Below are 17,936 nucleotides of genomic sequence, written 5' to 3' on the forward strand. Positions count from 1 at the left end.
CGAGATGTTACAGACACCGGAAAGCAGCTGGTTTTGTACACAGCAACGTCAACCGCTCATGGACACTGGGAGTTGTAGTTTTTAACACAGGACTCCATTTTGATCAGTCAGCTTTTATTTATAGATGTAGAAAAATAAAAATGTAAATATACCTCAATAAAACTGACTAAAACGCATTTCAAAACCTATGCTGTCTTCCAGTCCTGTGGAAAAAGTATTATAATCAAAAAGAACACATATGCAATCACCATCTTAGTAGTATTATAAAACTGTTTTGGTTGTTTTTTAGTTTTGGTATGTCAATAAAAAGGCAAGTTTATATCAGATATTTAATAAAGTTCATATATAAACATGTGTCCTACTGTAAATAGATTTAATTTCTGTTATACAATACATCAGCAGAGCATGAACTTATTCACACAAAGAAACTGAATATTTGCATATGCTACATTATGTATCCAACTGATAAATAATTCATTGAGTTGCACTAAGAAAAACAAACCCACATAGTAGAAAAACTAAATTTAATAATGTATTTTCACCAGTGCACGCATACTAATTCCATTATAAACCACTTAAACCCACATCAGTACATACTTAAAGACATATTTAAAACATACCTAAATAAAATCAAGTGCAAATTGATTTGATGCGTAACAAACTATCTGACTAAATTAATTCTTGTTTAGTGTCATAAATAATGCAGGCATGTTAATTCTAATGATGTTTTACCCTATAAGGCCCTTATTTAATTCTGTCCAGTCAGAAAATGTTTTACGCTGGAGCCATAATGTCAGTGTTGCTAACAAATGAGGCTAGCAAACAGCATTTTAAAATCTTCATTTTCCAAATCACAAAAAGTAATTTTAATTTCACTTGCATATGTGTTTGTTGACACTGAGAGTACATTCTAATCTTAAGGAGGCATTTTTGTTATTTTTTAATTGACATGCACCTTAAACTTTACATTGTTGAGGGTGTAGCCTAATGTCTGAGGGTGGAACTGTTTGAAAGAAGACGACTAATTGTAAGTAGGACTGGAGGACCTGGTTTGAGATTTGAACTTGCACTTGTTATTTCTTTTTATCTTTTGCCGCATAAAGTGCTGCTTTGGTTTCATTTTAATATAATAGGTCTTTGCGCCACTGGATTGCCTGCTATTATATTGTTATTTATTTATATATATAATTTCCGTTAGCTCCAGTTGGCTTAACATCATGTCTTTGGACTTGTGGGAGGAAACCAGACCACCCAGCATGGACACAGGGAGAATACGCAAACTCCACACACAAAGGACCCTGGATTTCAGTAAACAATAAGCAATTAATGACACCGCAAACATTTGACACTTTTATTTTAAAAAAATCAAATGTACAAACTATTTATTACCATTTAACAAAACAATGAAGGTACAAAGTAAAAAAAAAAGGTATATTATAATAAATAATTAAAAAAATGAATAATATTTACATATGTACATTTTACATTAAACAGGCCCAGTAATGTCACTAAAAAAGTGCAACATAAACATACAAACCGCTGACTAACAAAGCATAAGTGATCATAGTTAATCATAGTAAGAGTGATGGGTCAGCGGTTAAGGTTCTAGGCTTTGGTAGATACAAGACCTCGCATCACTAAGCTGCCGCTGCAATGTTGAGCCCTTGAGCATGCCCAGTAACATTCAGTTGCTTAGGCTCTTATTTAGTTAGTCAATTTGTATAAAAGCATCTGCCAAATTGTCAGTATGAACATATCAATAAGTACAAATGTTGTATAACATCTTTTAGGTGGTTTGGTTTCAAGCAAAATGTAAGTGTCTCTCCAAAATGTCTCTACTAGGTTGTCGGTGGACCCATCCACAAAGAACAGGAGCTAACTGAATGCTACTTTGAAAGTGAAAATAATGAAAATGATATGCTGTAGCATAACAATCACTACTGTATTGGAAACGTTTGATGTTTAACACAACTTTCTCCACTACCATCATCAAAACAGTGATATACCATTTTGAAGAATGGTGTCCTATCTAATTTTAGGTCTTCTAAAATCTTTGCCAACACACACTAAAGCTGTTCTGGTGGCTTGTGGTGACCCAACACATTACTGAGACACACGTCTGCTGTATGTTTTTGTTGTTGTATTTGTTACCCACTGTGTATAGCACTGTGCAAACCACTAACAATTACAAACACTGAACCAGTGAACAATAATACATTTACAAAAAATACGTTACAGTAATCACAATAGTCATTTTAAAAGGAAAATAAAATTACTGACTTAAAAAACAGTTTTACTTAAAATTGTATAAACACATAGCCATTTAAAGAGATTCCGATCCTTACATTTTCATTTGTTTACTTCTACTATAAATCACCAGATTCTACAAATGTGTTTCTTTATAATAAAATAAAATCCAATGTAAATTTAAACTAATTTAGTTTTACACATACATCAATATGTATTTAAAAAGATAAATAGATAAATATACATAAAACACAATTTAGGTTTTAAAATAGTTTTTAACATTACATCTTCAAATGTATAAAAACAGCCATCCAAATGCATTAAAAAGTAACCTTGACTGAATTTACTAGTTTAATGCAGTGCCAATATAATCTCTCAATCCAAGAAATCGTTATACTTAGATTCTTGTATAGTGCATCTACTATTTTTTAATGTTACTTGGAGCAAAAATCTAACTCTCATGTTTCTGCAAATATTCCACCCAAACTCTCCAACCATAAACTGGTTGTTCAGCACCTGTTCAGCCAAACACTGATCAGAGGTAAATCAGGATAAGATTTAGACATTTCTTGATATGTATAAGTCATAATATCTCATGACTTAATAAAAAGCACACTTTAAAAACAAAGACATAAAAACATGCCTCTAATACAAAAATAGCTCATTCATTTAATAAATTAGGCATTCTACCAAATACACAGAATGTGCGGGTGTACATGTAAACTTTACACTGTATTTTCTTTGTACTTCTTAGGCTGCGATACCTTCAACGTCATCGGCTTTAGCAGATAAATAGATTGGCTTCTTTCCTAGCAGAACTGGCTCTGAATCCTTTTTGGCCTCAGAACTGTTCCTGATTCCATATGCAAAGTAAATCAAAAAGCCTGTAGGGAAACATTGAGATGTGGTGAGAACAGCAAGTTAAATCCACTTTAACAGCACTGTCATTATGGTTAAAGTTTTGATTGAAATCATTGGCAAAACTGTATTTTTGACGGATGCCTTGTGAATGCAACCCTAGTTTCTAGCACTTGTACAGTTACTGGCACCTCTAAACACTTTATGTATTAATTGTATTATATTAATTTATTTATTTATTAATAAGTCTGTATAAAATCACTAAACCACTAAAACACTTACCAATTGCCATCCATACTGTAAAACGTATCCAAGTTGCTCCATCCAACTGCATCATGAGGTAGATGTTAACAAAAATACTGAACAAGGGCAGGACTGGAAGCAGAGGCACCTGGAGTATGAAACAAGAACGTCGGTTAACATGCATTTGAGAATCTGATGTATAAGGAAATAGGCAGCATATGGAAAATAAGTCACAAAACAACACAACTGATCCTTAATCAACTGGGCAGAACCATTTAAATTTACTCACATATAATTAAAAAAAAACCTAAACTGTACCTAGGTGTAGGTGAGTAACTATATGTGTGAGTGAATAATGTGTTGAAGTGGTTCCCAATCTATTGTGTGTTCCAGTTTCAGGGTGGCATCAGGCAAATGAATGAATTTTAATCTTGATGTGACTGGTTTTAAATGACATGACCCTCATCCACAGGGAACAAGGATAATAAGTATAAAAATATGGGGATACTATCATTAATATGCTATAGGTTTTAGAGTCAATGGATCTTAACAAACAACATGAGCCAAAAAGTTTGTCACCCATCTGTTAGATTAGATCTGTGTACCTTGAAGCTGACAGCTTCGTCGCTCTGGGGCTGTCTCCAGATAATAACAGTGCAGAGGATGGAGACAATGACGAGAGGGGCCACAATAAGCCATACGGGATGCCACTCTTGGAGCTTCTCACCCCACAGTGCCAGTATTATACACAGAAGAGTGAAGAACACACCTACAGAGAAAGAGAAAAAGAGCCAGACTAAGAAAAAAGCACCAAGGTAATAACCACTTTTTGAATGAATGTGTTTCACTCACAACAGTTGCTAACAGGTGAACAGCTTTGGAATGAACTGGAACATCAGTTAAGGCTTTCTTGACCAAAATCAGTGCCCAGCTATACACTGACTAAATAGGCACAAATTCCCACAGGCATACTTCAAAGTCTTTTACCAAATGTGCCAATAATTCTGGAGCGATATGTACATGTGCTTTCTTAAGCGATTACATGCAGACACTGACATGAGCTATTTATTTACCACAGACAAACATAAGTGAACTCTTACAGGTAATGGCAGTGGTGACATAGACGATGAGGCCTGAGGTCTTGGTGGGTGACTCAGAGCTGGGCTGTAGCAGAAGTCTGAGAGAGAAAACCTCCTTCACTGGCTTTTTCTCCATCTCATCCTTGCTTTCTTTGTCCGTCAGCATCTTTTGCTCCACCGCCTTCTTTTCTGAGCTGAAACTTAGACTGCCGGGCTGGTACCTGAAAAGATGATAAAAAAGTGTCAATACAGTTAGTTTTAGAATATTTGGTATCTGTAATGCTTAATGATACTAGGACAAATAGAGCAGGAATTCTGAGAGCATCTCTCAATACAGAATCTCTCCTGATTTTCCCAGGCTTTTACGTCTTTTTTCTTTATCTTACTCCACAGTTCCTTTACTATATTGATTAGGTAAAATACAGGCCAGATCTAATGCAACAGGCCTATATTTGTGTTTAGATGAAAGAATGTGTTCTTCTGGCATGCCTTTTAAAAGCTATGCAAATCTGTAACAGTGATCCCTGGAGATGTTTTGCCTTTCTAACCATCCTCCTCACTATGTGTAAAATACACATGCATCAGCTTTCAGCTGAGTTCATAAAATTTGTTTCTTTTTAAATATACGGTCAGATTTTTAACTGATTTTGTCATTTGCAACAAATTTTTTTAAGTAAGCACACTTTTGTTTTATTTTATTCGAGCATCTTCTTATCATCCTTTAGTCATCACATCTTACTACTTAAGTGTTTTTTAACCTCATAAAAAGTTTCCAAAGGTTTCGATTATTGTAAAGCATTTTGCACATAATGTTGGAAAACCAGGGTTTCATTTGTGTTCATCTGTTACATATACCTCAGGATGAGCACACACACTGCCACCAGCGTGTAGGCCAGCAAGGTCCCGATCGACATCAGATCCACCAAGGCAGCCAGATCAAACAAGAAAGCCATTAAAGCTGTAAAGAGGTAAAACAAAAATGTTATTTTACTACCAAACACCTACATTAATAATCATAAAACATGTAAACTGTCCCAAATGTGACTGCATCTCTACCTGCCACAATGCCAGAAACGATGGTCGCAAGCACAGGAGTCTTTGTTTTCTTGTGCATGCGGGAGAGGAAACGGAACAGCAATCCATCCTCAGCCATGGCAAAAATAACACGAGGCATGGGGAACATGGAGCCCAACAAGCTAGAATCAAGCAAAAAATAAAATGAATGAAGAAACAAACACTTGAAAGGAGAAGACATGAATGACATGCATGGTAGGAGCATGTTTTTTTATGTTTCTAATTATCTTTTTTAGTAAAAGATACTAAAAAGATGACACCGGTGAAATAAACTGTATAATAAAATGTACAATAAATAATAAAAATTAAGGGTAGAATTACATTTCCAAAATTACTGGTTTATGGAAATGTGAAATAAAATGTGATTAAAATTTCTTTCAGGTTTCCTTGATCACTCAATATTAAAGATAAACTGCAGGCAGTGTTTGCACTGGAGGCATGCAGGACCCTCAGGGGCATGATTACATACTAACTGTCAGCAAAAATTTAAACACAACAAAGAGTCCAGCCCAGAAAGACCTTTTGTTTCAGGAAGTGTTTGAAGTGGGCAGAAGGTACTTTTACATTTTACTCTTTAGCGTAGCGAGACTTTTTCTTACAAACAAGCGCTTCTCACAAGCTGCTGTAATGCTTAATGATACTCGGACAAAAAGAGCAGAAATTCAGAGAGCACTCCTCAGTACGAATCTCTCCTGATTCACCCAGGCTTTCACGTCTTTTTTTCCCTCAGAGTCTATTTTCTGTATCTTACTCCACAATTCCTTCACTATATTGAATAGGTAAAGAACAATTGGCCTATATTTGTGTTTAGATGAAAGAATGTGTTCTTCTGGCATGCCTTTTAAAAGCTATGCAAATCTGTAACAGTGATCCCTGGAGATGTTTTGCCTCTGTGACCATCCTCCTCCCTATGTGTAAAATACACTTACATCAGCTTTCAACTGAGTTCATTAACTTTCTTTGTTTTTGAATATGAGGTCAAAGATTTTGTCATTTTCAATACATTAAGTAAGCAAACTTTAATTTTATTTGAGCATCTACAAATCATCCTCTAGTCATCACATCTTACTACTTAAGTGTTTTTCAACCTAATAAAAGGTTTTCAGGGGTGCATTTTGCACATAATGTTGGAAAACCAGGGTTTCACTTGTGTTGTCTGGTACTATTGTTCTATTTTTCTTCTTTATGGCCCTGCACTTTTACTGGATGATTACTAAACATACTGAAACATGTGAGTGCCTTACTGAATGAATGAAATGTGCAAAAGTCATTAACTGCATTCAAACTTGTTACTGAATCGATTGATTAAAAAGGAGATAATTGTAAGGTACTGCTATTAAGAGACCCATTGTATGGTTTTCCTAATTAGTAACTTTTAATGTTATTTGATCCTGTAAGTTTGGGCAACAGCAGTTGAAACAATGCTGCAAATTAGATATGACTAGAAAATGAGGTAAAACTAATAAATAGAAAATATATATTAAAAAAATTAATTCTGGATTAAATAAAACGTCCTAAATACATCAATTGGTTAAAAGAGAACAGAACATAAAGGTTACTATTATTAGCATATGTACCTGGTGGACAAGGCGCAGAGAGAGCCTACAGCCACTATGTAGCGGGCAGGCTCCCAGTGCACAAATTTGAAGGCTTCTGGCAATGGACTCTTAGTATCCAGCATGTAGTAAGGCATCATCAGGGTGAGAGATGCAGACACTCCGAAGTACGCAACAAAGCAGATGAGCAAAGAAGCCACTATACTTATTGGAATAGACCTCTGAGGATTTTTGGCTTCTTCACCTGTGTAGGAGGAAAAATACAGTGGTCATACAGCTGCACCTAAGACTTACACACTATACAGTGAAATTACAGTGGGGAATAACTTACTTGTGGTGGCAATACAGTCAAAACCCACAAATGCGTAGAAGCAGGTGGCTGCACCAGAGAGAATTCCAGAAAAGCCGAAAGGCGCAAAACCCCCCGAGCCAAAACTTGTTCCACTGTAAAACATAGCACAGATACATATTTTATTACTTCTGTAAGAGTAATAGCTTTTGTTCTGCTTCAGAAATACAGTAAAAATGTCATAAATAATTAATGAACTGTTTGTACACTACATGGCCAAATGTATGTGGACACCCTTCCTAATGATTACATTTAGTTTTTCTGCTACATCCATTGCTAACAGGCCTCCACAAATCACATAAAGTAAATGATATGCTTTTAACAATGTGGGAACAATTTGGGGAAATTCCCTTTTACTTTCAGCATGATTATGCCCCTAAACACAATGCAAGGTCTATAAAGGCATGGTTTGACTAGTTGTGTCCAAAACAAGCTCCAGTTGTGTACACAGAGCCCTGATCTCTACCCAACTGAACATTTTGTGGATGAATTAAACTTGGATTATAAGCAAAGCCTTGTCTTCCAACATACGTCCCTGACCTCACTGACTCTATTGATAGAATATGCACAAATTCCCACAGAAACACTCCAAAGCTTTGTAGAAAGGCTTCCCAGAAGAGTGGAAGATATTAAAGCGACAAAGGAAGGAGTGAACAATCCAATTTAAACAGTGGTTTTCAAATAGGATGTCCAACAGGCTTACAGTCAGGTGTCCCAATACTTTTCTCCTTATAGTGTATGTTTATTCTTTCAACTAGCTTCAATAATTGCTTAGAATCCCAAGACAAGAATACTCCTCTGATCAGACACAATCTATAGCACTAATTATTTTTTTAGATAGTGTTTTATATTGAAAAGCATATTGTCTGCTTTAAATTCATTTCTTTTTTTTTTCACTACTTTACACTGGTCAGGGCAGCAATGCCTCCAGTTTTCCAGAATCACTGGGCATGATGTAGTACCCCACCCAGAACAGGATGTCAATCCATCACAAAATCTCGGCCACCCCCTGACATAGCCAATCATGTCTGTGCGTAGACGCCAAACCAGCTGATAGCACTACTGGGGATTCAAACCCTGGAAATAAGCGGTAGTGGGCTACCGCAATTTACCGCTGTGCCACTTGAGCGCCCTGAGTCTGATTTAAAATGTAAATATATATATATATATATATATATATATATATATATACAATATATATATACAGGGGTTGGACAAAATAACTGAAACACCTGTCATTTTAGTGTGGGAGGTTTCATGGCTAAATTGGACCAGTCTGGTGGCCAATCTTCATTAATTGCACATTGCACCAGTAAGAGCAGAGTGTGAAGGTTCAATTAGCAGGGCAAGAGCACAGTTTTGCTCAAAATATTGCAATGCACACAACATTATGGGTGACATACCAGAGTTCAAAAGAGGACAAATTGTTGGTGCACGTCTTGCTGGCGCATCTGTGACCAAGACAGCAAGTCTTTGTGATGTATCAAGAGCCACGGTATCCAGGGTAATGTCAGCATACCACCAAGAAGGACAAACCACATCCAACAGGATTAACTGTGGACGCAAGAGGAAGCTGTCTGAAAGGGATGTTCGGGTGCTAACCCGGATTGTATCCAAAAAACATAAAACCACGGCTGCCCAAATCACGGCAGAATTAAATGTACACCTCAACTCTCCTGTTTCCACCAGAACTGTCCGTCGGGAGCTCCACAGGGTCAATATACACGGCCGGGCTGCTATAGCCAAACCTTTGGTCACTCGTGCCAATGCCAAACATCGGTTTCAATGGTGCAAGGAGCGCAAATCTTGGGCTGTGGACAATGTGAAACATGTATTGTTCTCTGATGAGTCCACCTTTACTGTTTTCCCCACATCCGGGAGAGTTACAGTGTGGAGAAGCCCCAAAGAAGCGTACCACCCAGACTGTTGCATGCCCAGAGTGAAGCATGGGGGTGGATCAGTGATGGTTTGGGCTGCCATATCATGGCATTCCCTTGGCCCAATACTTGTGCTAGATGGGCGCGTCACTGCCAAGGACTACCGAACCATTCTGGAGGACCATGTGCATCCAATGGCGGTGCCGTGTATCAGGATGACAATGCACCAATACACACAGCAAGACTGGTGAAAGATTGGTTTGATGAACATGAAAGTGAAGTTGAACATCTCCCATGGCCTGCACAGTCACCAGATCAAAATATTATTGAGCCACTTTGGGGTGTTTTGGAGAAGCGAGTCAGGAAACGTTTTCCTCCACCAGCATCACGTAGTGACCTGGCCACTATCCTGCAAGAAGAATGGCTTAAAATCCCTCTGACCACTGTGAAGGACTTGTATATGTCATCTCCAAGACGAATTGACGCTGTATTGGCCGCAAAAGGAGGCCCTACACCATACTAATAAATTATTGTGGTCTAAAACCAGGTGTTTCAGTTATTTTGTCCAACCCCTGTATATATATCAGTTATGAGACAAAAGGGTTGGGGGTTGATTACATTTTTGAGGCCCTGCAGATCAGTACAGTCTGAGTTCTGTTTCACAGCGATAGTCTGATAGCAAATCGGAAAGATAACGTTTTGCTATTTGCATGTGTAGCAAGCGCATTTTGTTCACTTCAACCACAACCTTGAAATAACACCCCCTACATACGCCCACACAGGTGCAGTTGGTTGACTCACTCGGGTACCAGGAGGCTTGTGTTGTTTTTGATGTATTCTAGATTTAAGTTCCAGTAAGCTGTGTCCCCCTTTACAAAGCCTGCAATGATAATGAAGCTCAACACCACCAGGTTGATCGCTGTGAAGATCTTGTTCACCAGGGCTGACTCACTCACACCGAACGCCAGCAGGCCTGTGGAGTGGGAGGTGAGAGTTACACACTTATTGGCAGCAGTGGTGCACCAATCATTTATTATGAAAGTTTTCCTTCTGACTCTTTACAGCCAAAAAATCAACAGCTGACTGCATGAGTTATTTGTTTAAATCATATATGTAAATTAATTTCTGTATAAGCTGATCATTTAAAACATCTCAATCATGCAGAAATGACTACACATGAATCTGTCACAGAATTCGGGAAAAATAAACTTACCAGTCAGTAAAATGACGAGAAGGAGTGCAAAAAGGTCCGGATACTCTGCCAGCACTTTTCCAGTGGGTGGAATGGGAATGGTTTCATTAAAAAAAGTGGAGATCTTCTGATGCACTAGGTTGTCAAAAGTGGAGCTCCATGCTCTGGCCACACTGGCTGTACCTGAACAGAAAAAGAAAACATGTTCTTTACTGAACAAGTCAGAAAAACAAGCACCTCTTTTACACTGCTGCGTACTTAAGCTGACACTCTCTGGCTCTTCAGAAACGCATAAACACTTCATACATTCTGAGAGCTACTTTAAATAATTAGAAATTCTGTTTTTTTTTGTTTTAAAAGATGTGTTTTGCCTTTGCGTACAAGCTCTCATGAGATCATGGCTAATTCCAGGCAGCACTGGGATTTCTGTGATTTTTTGTTGACTAAATAACTGGAACATATATTTATGTAACACTTATTTCGCCAGTCCATCACAGGGCACACACAATGTTAGTAGGTCCAGTTGGCCTGACTGCATGTATTTGGAGGAAACTGGAGCACCTGAAAGAAACCCACAATGACGCAGGGGGACTCCACACAAAAAGGACCCTGGCCGTCTAGCCGGGCAATCAAACCCAGGACATTCTTGCTGTGAGGCGACACTGCACCACTGTGTCGCCCCCATTAACAACTTCAATTATTATTGCAGGTGTAGAAAGTTCTATAATGTAATTTAAGTATAGCTTGTGATATAATGGGCCCATATAAATACAGTACATGGATATTTTAAATAGACTGCATTATGTATATAAATATGTCATTTTTATTTTAATCAATTCTGTTTCTTGATAGATTACATCTATAACAAATAATAGATTAACTAAAACTCAGCCATAAATATGATTTAATAGATTCTATTAAACCCTGTCTGTGGACCTTAAAGCCAAGTTGCACAATAGTCTCCACTCACCTATGACATATGAAAGGATGAGATTCCATCCGGTGATAAATGCCCAGATTTCACCCACCGTCACATAGCTGTAAAGGTAGGCAGACCCTGTTTTTGGTACCCGTGCACCAAATTCTGCATAACACAACCCAGCAAGCACAGAGGACAAAGCTGCAATCAGAAAGCAGATCACGATGGCTGGGCCGGCCTTCTGTCGCGCAACTTCTCCGGCTAGAATATACACACCAGCCCCTAAAGTAGCACCGACACCCAGAGCAATGAGGTCCAACGTGGATAAACAGCGAGCAAAGCGAGAGGTGTCATCGCTGGCGTCCAGAACACGTCGACGCACCAGCATTTTCCCAAAGCCGGTCAACTTTGACTGCAACATTGTGGTGCTTGATCACAAAGGAAAGATGAAATCTACAGAAAAGACTGCAAAAAAGAAAAAAATGTGTGTTAATGATTTTTTTAATGACTTGCAATGACAATCACATGGTGTATATGATGCTGTATGCTGGTGTAGGTGGGTGAGTGACAATTTTAGTTTTTAAAACATTAATTAACACTAAAGACACCAGCTATAAAGTCAAACTATCAGGCAATTCCAAAATATTTTATGCCAAATTCTGTAGCAATAACGATTGGCTACTGTCACTTTAACTGATACACAAGATATCACTTCCACCCAAAAACCAAGACTAATTATACTCTCTTAGACTTCAATCTATGAATGTCTATATCATTTTTGTATTTCAGCAGCACTATACACTGAAAAATTCCTTTAAAATCATTATAAAATCCCATTGTTACTGACTACCAAAATTCTGTGACACAGTATTTCAACTGAGACCCTACAAGACTTACAGTTTTTATCCAGACATGGGCAAAATTAAGTGGACACTAAAAAAAAACAACTCACATATATCACCCAATCTACTGTTTGTGTATCTATCTAACTTAATTGGTGCGCCAATCTCTCTTTGCATATAGGGGTGTTAAAGAGAGGTTAGAGCACATATTCTGTTGGTGAAAGTTCTGTGTGTCACAACACACTAACTGCCAACTCTTGTGGTAAAAGTAAGAACAAGGTTAGTTGCACAATACAATGTGTAATAGCAAAAACATACTATGGCTAAGAAAAAGAACATACTTTCATTATTTACTAAAGGAAAAATGTAGAGTGCTTGATATAAAAAGGCAACAATTACATTCTTAGTTAATTTAGTCTTAGTTCTGTCTAATTTTGCATCTCATTAGGCTTAGTTTTGGTGATAAAGATTATACGAGGCTCAAATATGTGATATTGTTATAATAATGAAATGTGGGCCAGAATCTGTGATTTCATTCAAAGGACCAAATGCAGGCATTAAAAACAGTAATAATAAAGTCAATTTGAGCTTAATTATGATGCATTTGTGCAATTGGGGTTTAAGTTTAGTTTCTGATAACAGTGACAACCAATAGTATATAATAATGTAGTAAAAAATACTTTGCTAGTGTAAATAAGCACATTTTGTTGATATTAAGTACAAATTCTGCAAACATGACCAACGAGGCACAGTTTTCTGTTTTTATTGTGATACATTTTATTTTCTAAATTTACGTTTTCAGTATTTAGCAGATCCTTTTATCCAAAGTGACTTACATTACTGCAGTAAGTAATTGAGAGTTAAGGGCCTTGCTCAAGGGCCCAACAGTGGCAACCTGGCAGAGGTGGGGCTTGGACAAGCAACCTTCTGCTTAATAATCCAGCACCTTAACCGCTGGGCTACAACTGTCTGCTGATTAATGATGAATACTTTAATGAGTACCCTAGTTTGTCCTGTTTATGCTAAACATAAACAGGCACCTGGTTACTGAACCAAAAGATTCAGACTTTAAAAAACACCGTCCGTGGTTTACTGGTAATAAATTCTAGTACTTGGCAGTTATTACCTGGAAATTTTATTCAGCTAATTTAAATTTACTGTAGATCTGCAGGGGACTCTTCAGTTTTTTATAACTCACAAGTTATAAGTGAGAAAAAAGAAGAAGCTGAATTTAAATCAGTAACACATAAAAATCCAAAAATGGATCCACCCAATAAAACATGATAGACAGATGATAGACGGATGATAGACGGATGCTAAGAAGGAAAAAGGAAGAAATTCTTGTAAACCGAAGCACAAGGAAATCAAGTCATCACAAAGAATTCTCAAAATAGAATCAGGAGAGGAGAGAAGAGGAAGCAGGAACAATGACAGGCTCTGTCTGGCCTGAAGAATGAGGTCTAGCCAGGCTGATTTAATTTTTAATTAGCTTTCCTTCTAAATAAATTATGATGCAGGACAGGCTAACAGAACATTTGGCCATTCCCATTAAATACTAACCCTTTTTAATGATACATGTAAACATTGTTATATTACATTTTATGGTATATTATTATATTAAAACACTGAATGTACACTAATAAGACACATTTTATCAAACATGCCTGTGCCCATACTAAATAAAGTTATTTACATAATTATACATAGGTGGCCTTCCACCTAAAATGATTCTTGACTTAACATATTTTCCAAAATAAAAATAATATAACACATTGCATTGACACATATTTTGGTAGTTTTTATATTTTTATGGTGATTTGTACATTTCTTAACTGGTTGTTTGGCGGGCATCCTCTCACAACTGTAAATTTTTAGCTCAAAGCCAGCTACTTCAACTACTCTGTAATCGTTTTTCAGTATCCTTTCTTGGGTGTTTTGGGGTATGTTTTGGTTTATTAGCTCTCTGGAGGATACATGACCTGTTAATGAGACAGAGCTTTCTGTTACTGGACTTGCTGAATTTTTCAAAAGTCTTCTTTAAACAAATTTAAGGCCCCCAGTGTCAGAGCCAACAAAACAACCCCAAAACATAATTGAGCCTACATATTTCTTAGTAGGGATGCTGTTTTTATCAATATACACAACTGGCGTAATATACCAAAAAGCTTTTATTTAGTCTTTTGTTAATTTTATTAAAAATGGTCTTGGAAGGGTTAAATATCAATGCTTAAGTAGCTCATAATAACAGATCTCTGGAAAAATAAAAATAAGACTTGGACTTTTTATTGAGACTAACACAGACCCAGGTCAATTTGGGTAACAAAAAAACCAGTTGAGGAACTATGCAGCAGTTGAGAAACTGCGACTATAACTGTGAACTTTCGAAAAAAGGGAATGGGAAGAGATTCTCGTAAACCAAACAATGAGGAAATCTATTTAATTCATTATAAAGTTGAGTTTAATCTCTTTAACAAGTTGGAACTGTGAAAAAACATTTTCCGGTGTCAGTCACAAAAACTGAAAAACCGTTTTAGGAGTAACAGCCTTAAAAGTCATGAAAGTGTACGACAAACATGGACAAAAAGTATAAACAAAGAGGAACAGTGGTGGCAAATTCAAAGTGTACTGACAGATGTATAGCACTTTAAAATGTTTATAGCTTTAGTCATAAAATGTTAACATCTTTATGCATATACAGTAAGGAATTCCAACAAGTTCAGAAATGGGGCAGCAAATGCAGTGCCAGAATCCAGCAAACACAATGAATAGACATTTGCCAGTTTAGCACACCCACTGTTTTAAACCATAGAACCAGAAACAACCAGCTATTTTAAGTCAAGGCTTGGCGGGTAAAAGTTCCTTAACATCACTAGGCGGAAATATCAGACCTCTAGTGGGTACATATTTGTACCTGCCAACCTATCTACCAATAGTAATCTGTATTTCCTGGTTGTTAGAAAGATTCTAAGAAGCTCAAAGGAAGTGGTGGCTTTTAATGTTCTACAACAATGGCAGTTGTAATTTTCCAAATAACATTCCTACAAGGAAGCTGTCATGCTGGAGCATATAAAGAATAACCTGTTTATTTAAAGCATTGATAGACATCAATTTCTCCTGTGCTCAGAAGTTAATGCATTAAGATGTAAGATCTCTAGTGATGAAAGCTGGCTGTGCAGACTGAAACATGACCAGAATACTAACACCACTGGTGAAATGTGATACACACGTGTCTGATTCACAAGTCCCAATATAGCTCCCTACTATCAGATTCCAGCAAAGCATACAAGCTTTGCCTCACACATCACCCGTCACTTTCTATGAAGTCTCAACTGTATTATTTTTATTCCACATAATAACTGTTTATACCGCATATGACACGCATGTCTTGCGTGCTTAAGAATGCCAAGTGTGACTACAATTCACAGAGGCATGACTAAATTATCATTTAACTCAGCATTCATTTAGGCCAGTCTGCTGTCTCAACAAGTGGGCTACTTGTAACCTATTTATAACATAAATAACCAAATTGCTCACTGTATGTCAGATGAGCAACAATGCAGAGCAGAAATTCTATTTCAATTCTATATTTCAAATATTTTCATTAATTTATTATCATAATAATAATGTTTCTGTTTCTAAGTGCTCTTAGACAGAAAAATGAGACTGCCTCCAACCATGTAGAAATGACAACATGCACATTTATGCCCAAGCCCACTGTTTTTCTTTAAAATAATTAAATACATAAAGCAAATTACTTTGCAATTTTACATTCTACATTTTATGTGAACACATTTAATACGTCAAAATAAAATTAATTTTAAGCATTTTTGAATTGAACTCAATTAATAATGTCTGTTTGTTTGATCTTCCAACCAACCAAGAGCTAAATTAGTTAGAAAAGTTTTAAATTAAAACCTGCAAAATTGTGTCAGTTTAAGAACAATTGTAACAAATTGCTAAATACTGCAGTTTAAATACAGTGTATACCCCTAATATCAGTCAATAAACTGTAATTTTCCTAAACAACAAAGAACTTTTATTTTTGTGTAATTTTAAGAAAATACTTTATATTATATTGCGTCTTAAGACTCTCAGAGATGTTTATGTTGCGGTGACAAAGAATGACTTAAAAGGCCACAGAGTAAAATGACATTATAAAACCTATAAACACCATTAGGTGATTCTGACAAAGAACTTCAGAAATTATTACAATTTAAAAACTGACACAAAGGTCTCCTACAAGTGTAAGTAAACTTTAAGCAGAATCAAGTCACTTTAGTACATAAGATAGAACTAATAATACTGAAGTTTTAATGTCTGTGGTTTGATCTTGAGGAGTAATACTATGAATGACTTCATTTCCTGTGTAATGGCGAATCAGGTCGTGTAACATCACATCACGGTTACATCAGTTTAGGCGGTAAAAAAAAAAAAAATCCAAACTAACACCTGTATTGGTTTCTAACCATTTTAGACGACTAATTATATTTTAAGTAAGTTACTACATCATGTTTGGTTTATTTTGTTATGTTGTGTGGTGACTAGAGCTATTCAGCTTTGTTGGACGGTGGGCTTAACAGTGTACAGGATCTCTCTCTCTCTCTCTCTCTCTCTCTATATATATATATATATATATATATATATATATATATATATAATGAATTATGTGACACCATTATAAAAACAGCAGGTAAGTAATATTTGGTTTGCTATTGAAAGAATCCAGTACGGAGGCAAATGTTTGTTCTACTTATTTGAGCCTTTTTTCTGCTCTAGTTGTCAACGAACACAGCACAGCATCCATCATGTCAACTCCTGTGTCAAATCACACATTCCTGAACGAAAACAGTCCGAACTCCCTCCAGGACCATTTTACGTTTCTACAAATTGCAAATGTAGAAACGTACTGTATTGGACATTAAAACATTTGGAACTGATTAATCTTGTGTAAGGAGTAACTACCGTTTCTGTCATGAATGTAACCAAAGTGTGTGAAACATGACGTTCCTAATAAATAAATAAATAAATAAACCATAAATGTCTGAACGGCATGGGTCACACGAGGTTGTGTAATGTACGGAACACTGATCCTGCTGTAATTTTTTATCAGAACAGTAAGGTCAGTTATAAGGTTTTCCGTTACCTCATGTGGCTTCAAGTTAACATACTTAGATTAGTCAGTACATACATGTCAAGACATTAAGTTACATATTTCTCAAAACCCTTTATTATTTCAATGTCAAACTTGAAAAAATAAAACGATAAATGATGTAAATAATTACCCGCTCTGGTGTCCAGCTGTGAAAAGAGCGCGTGTCTGTGTCAGTGCAGATGTGGGCTGTGTTCTAACCGCTTCTACTTCATATGAATGAATCGAAAAGAACTACGGAACAGAACTCCTTATATGGAAAAAGGCGCGGGGGGGAATAACGTCAAAGATTGACGTCATTGAGGACCTAATGGCGCGCTCGTCCGTCTCATTGATAACAAACATGCAAAGCATATTAATGATCTCATAAATCTAAGCAACACTTCCGAATCCTTTACCTAATTATTGATGATTAATTATAGCTCTGATCATTGGATCGGAATAGAGTGATTGGAGTGGAGATGCAACATGTACCCGACTCGTGTCTGTTACAGCAGCCTATTTTACCAAACTAAGACTGATTCAGTATTCACTCACTTTATTTTTACTGA

General features: G+C 36.6%; 1 protein-coding gene across 1 annotated transcript; it reads right to left on the bottom strand.

The window, feature by feature from the left end:
• Positions 1-2,557: 2,557 nt before the first annotated feature.
• Positions 2,558-17,591, bottom strand: slc7a3b (solute carrier family 7 member 3b). Its single transcript, XM_063000433.1, has 12 exons — positions 17,519-17,591; positions 11,446-11,859; positions 10,497-10,658; positions 10,085-10,256; positions 7,389-7,501; positions 7,079-7,301; positions 5,484-5,623; positions 5,283-5,385; positions 4,449-4,648; positions 3,954-4,117; positions 3,388-3,496; positions 2,558-3,131 (listed from the first exon to the last, which is right to left on the bottom strand). Exons 2-12 carry the CDS (start codon positions 11,813-11,815, stop codon positions 2,998-3,000), a joined length of 1,890 nt encoding a protein of 629 aa, XP_062856503.1. The 5' UTR covers positions 11,816-11,859; positions 17,519-17,591; the 3' UTR covers positions 2,558-2,997.
• Positions 17,592-17,936: the final 345 nt, after the last annotated feature.

Source organism: Trichomycterus rosablanca, chromosome 8, assembly GCF_030014385.1.
Source record: "Trichomycterus rosablanca isolate fTriRos1 chromosome 8, fTriRos1.hap1, whole genome shotgun sequence".
Taxonomy (NCBI): domain Eukaryota; kingdom Metazoa; phylum Chordata; class Actinopteri; order Siluriformes; family Trichomycteridae; genus Trichomycterus; species Trichomycterus rosablanca.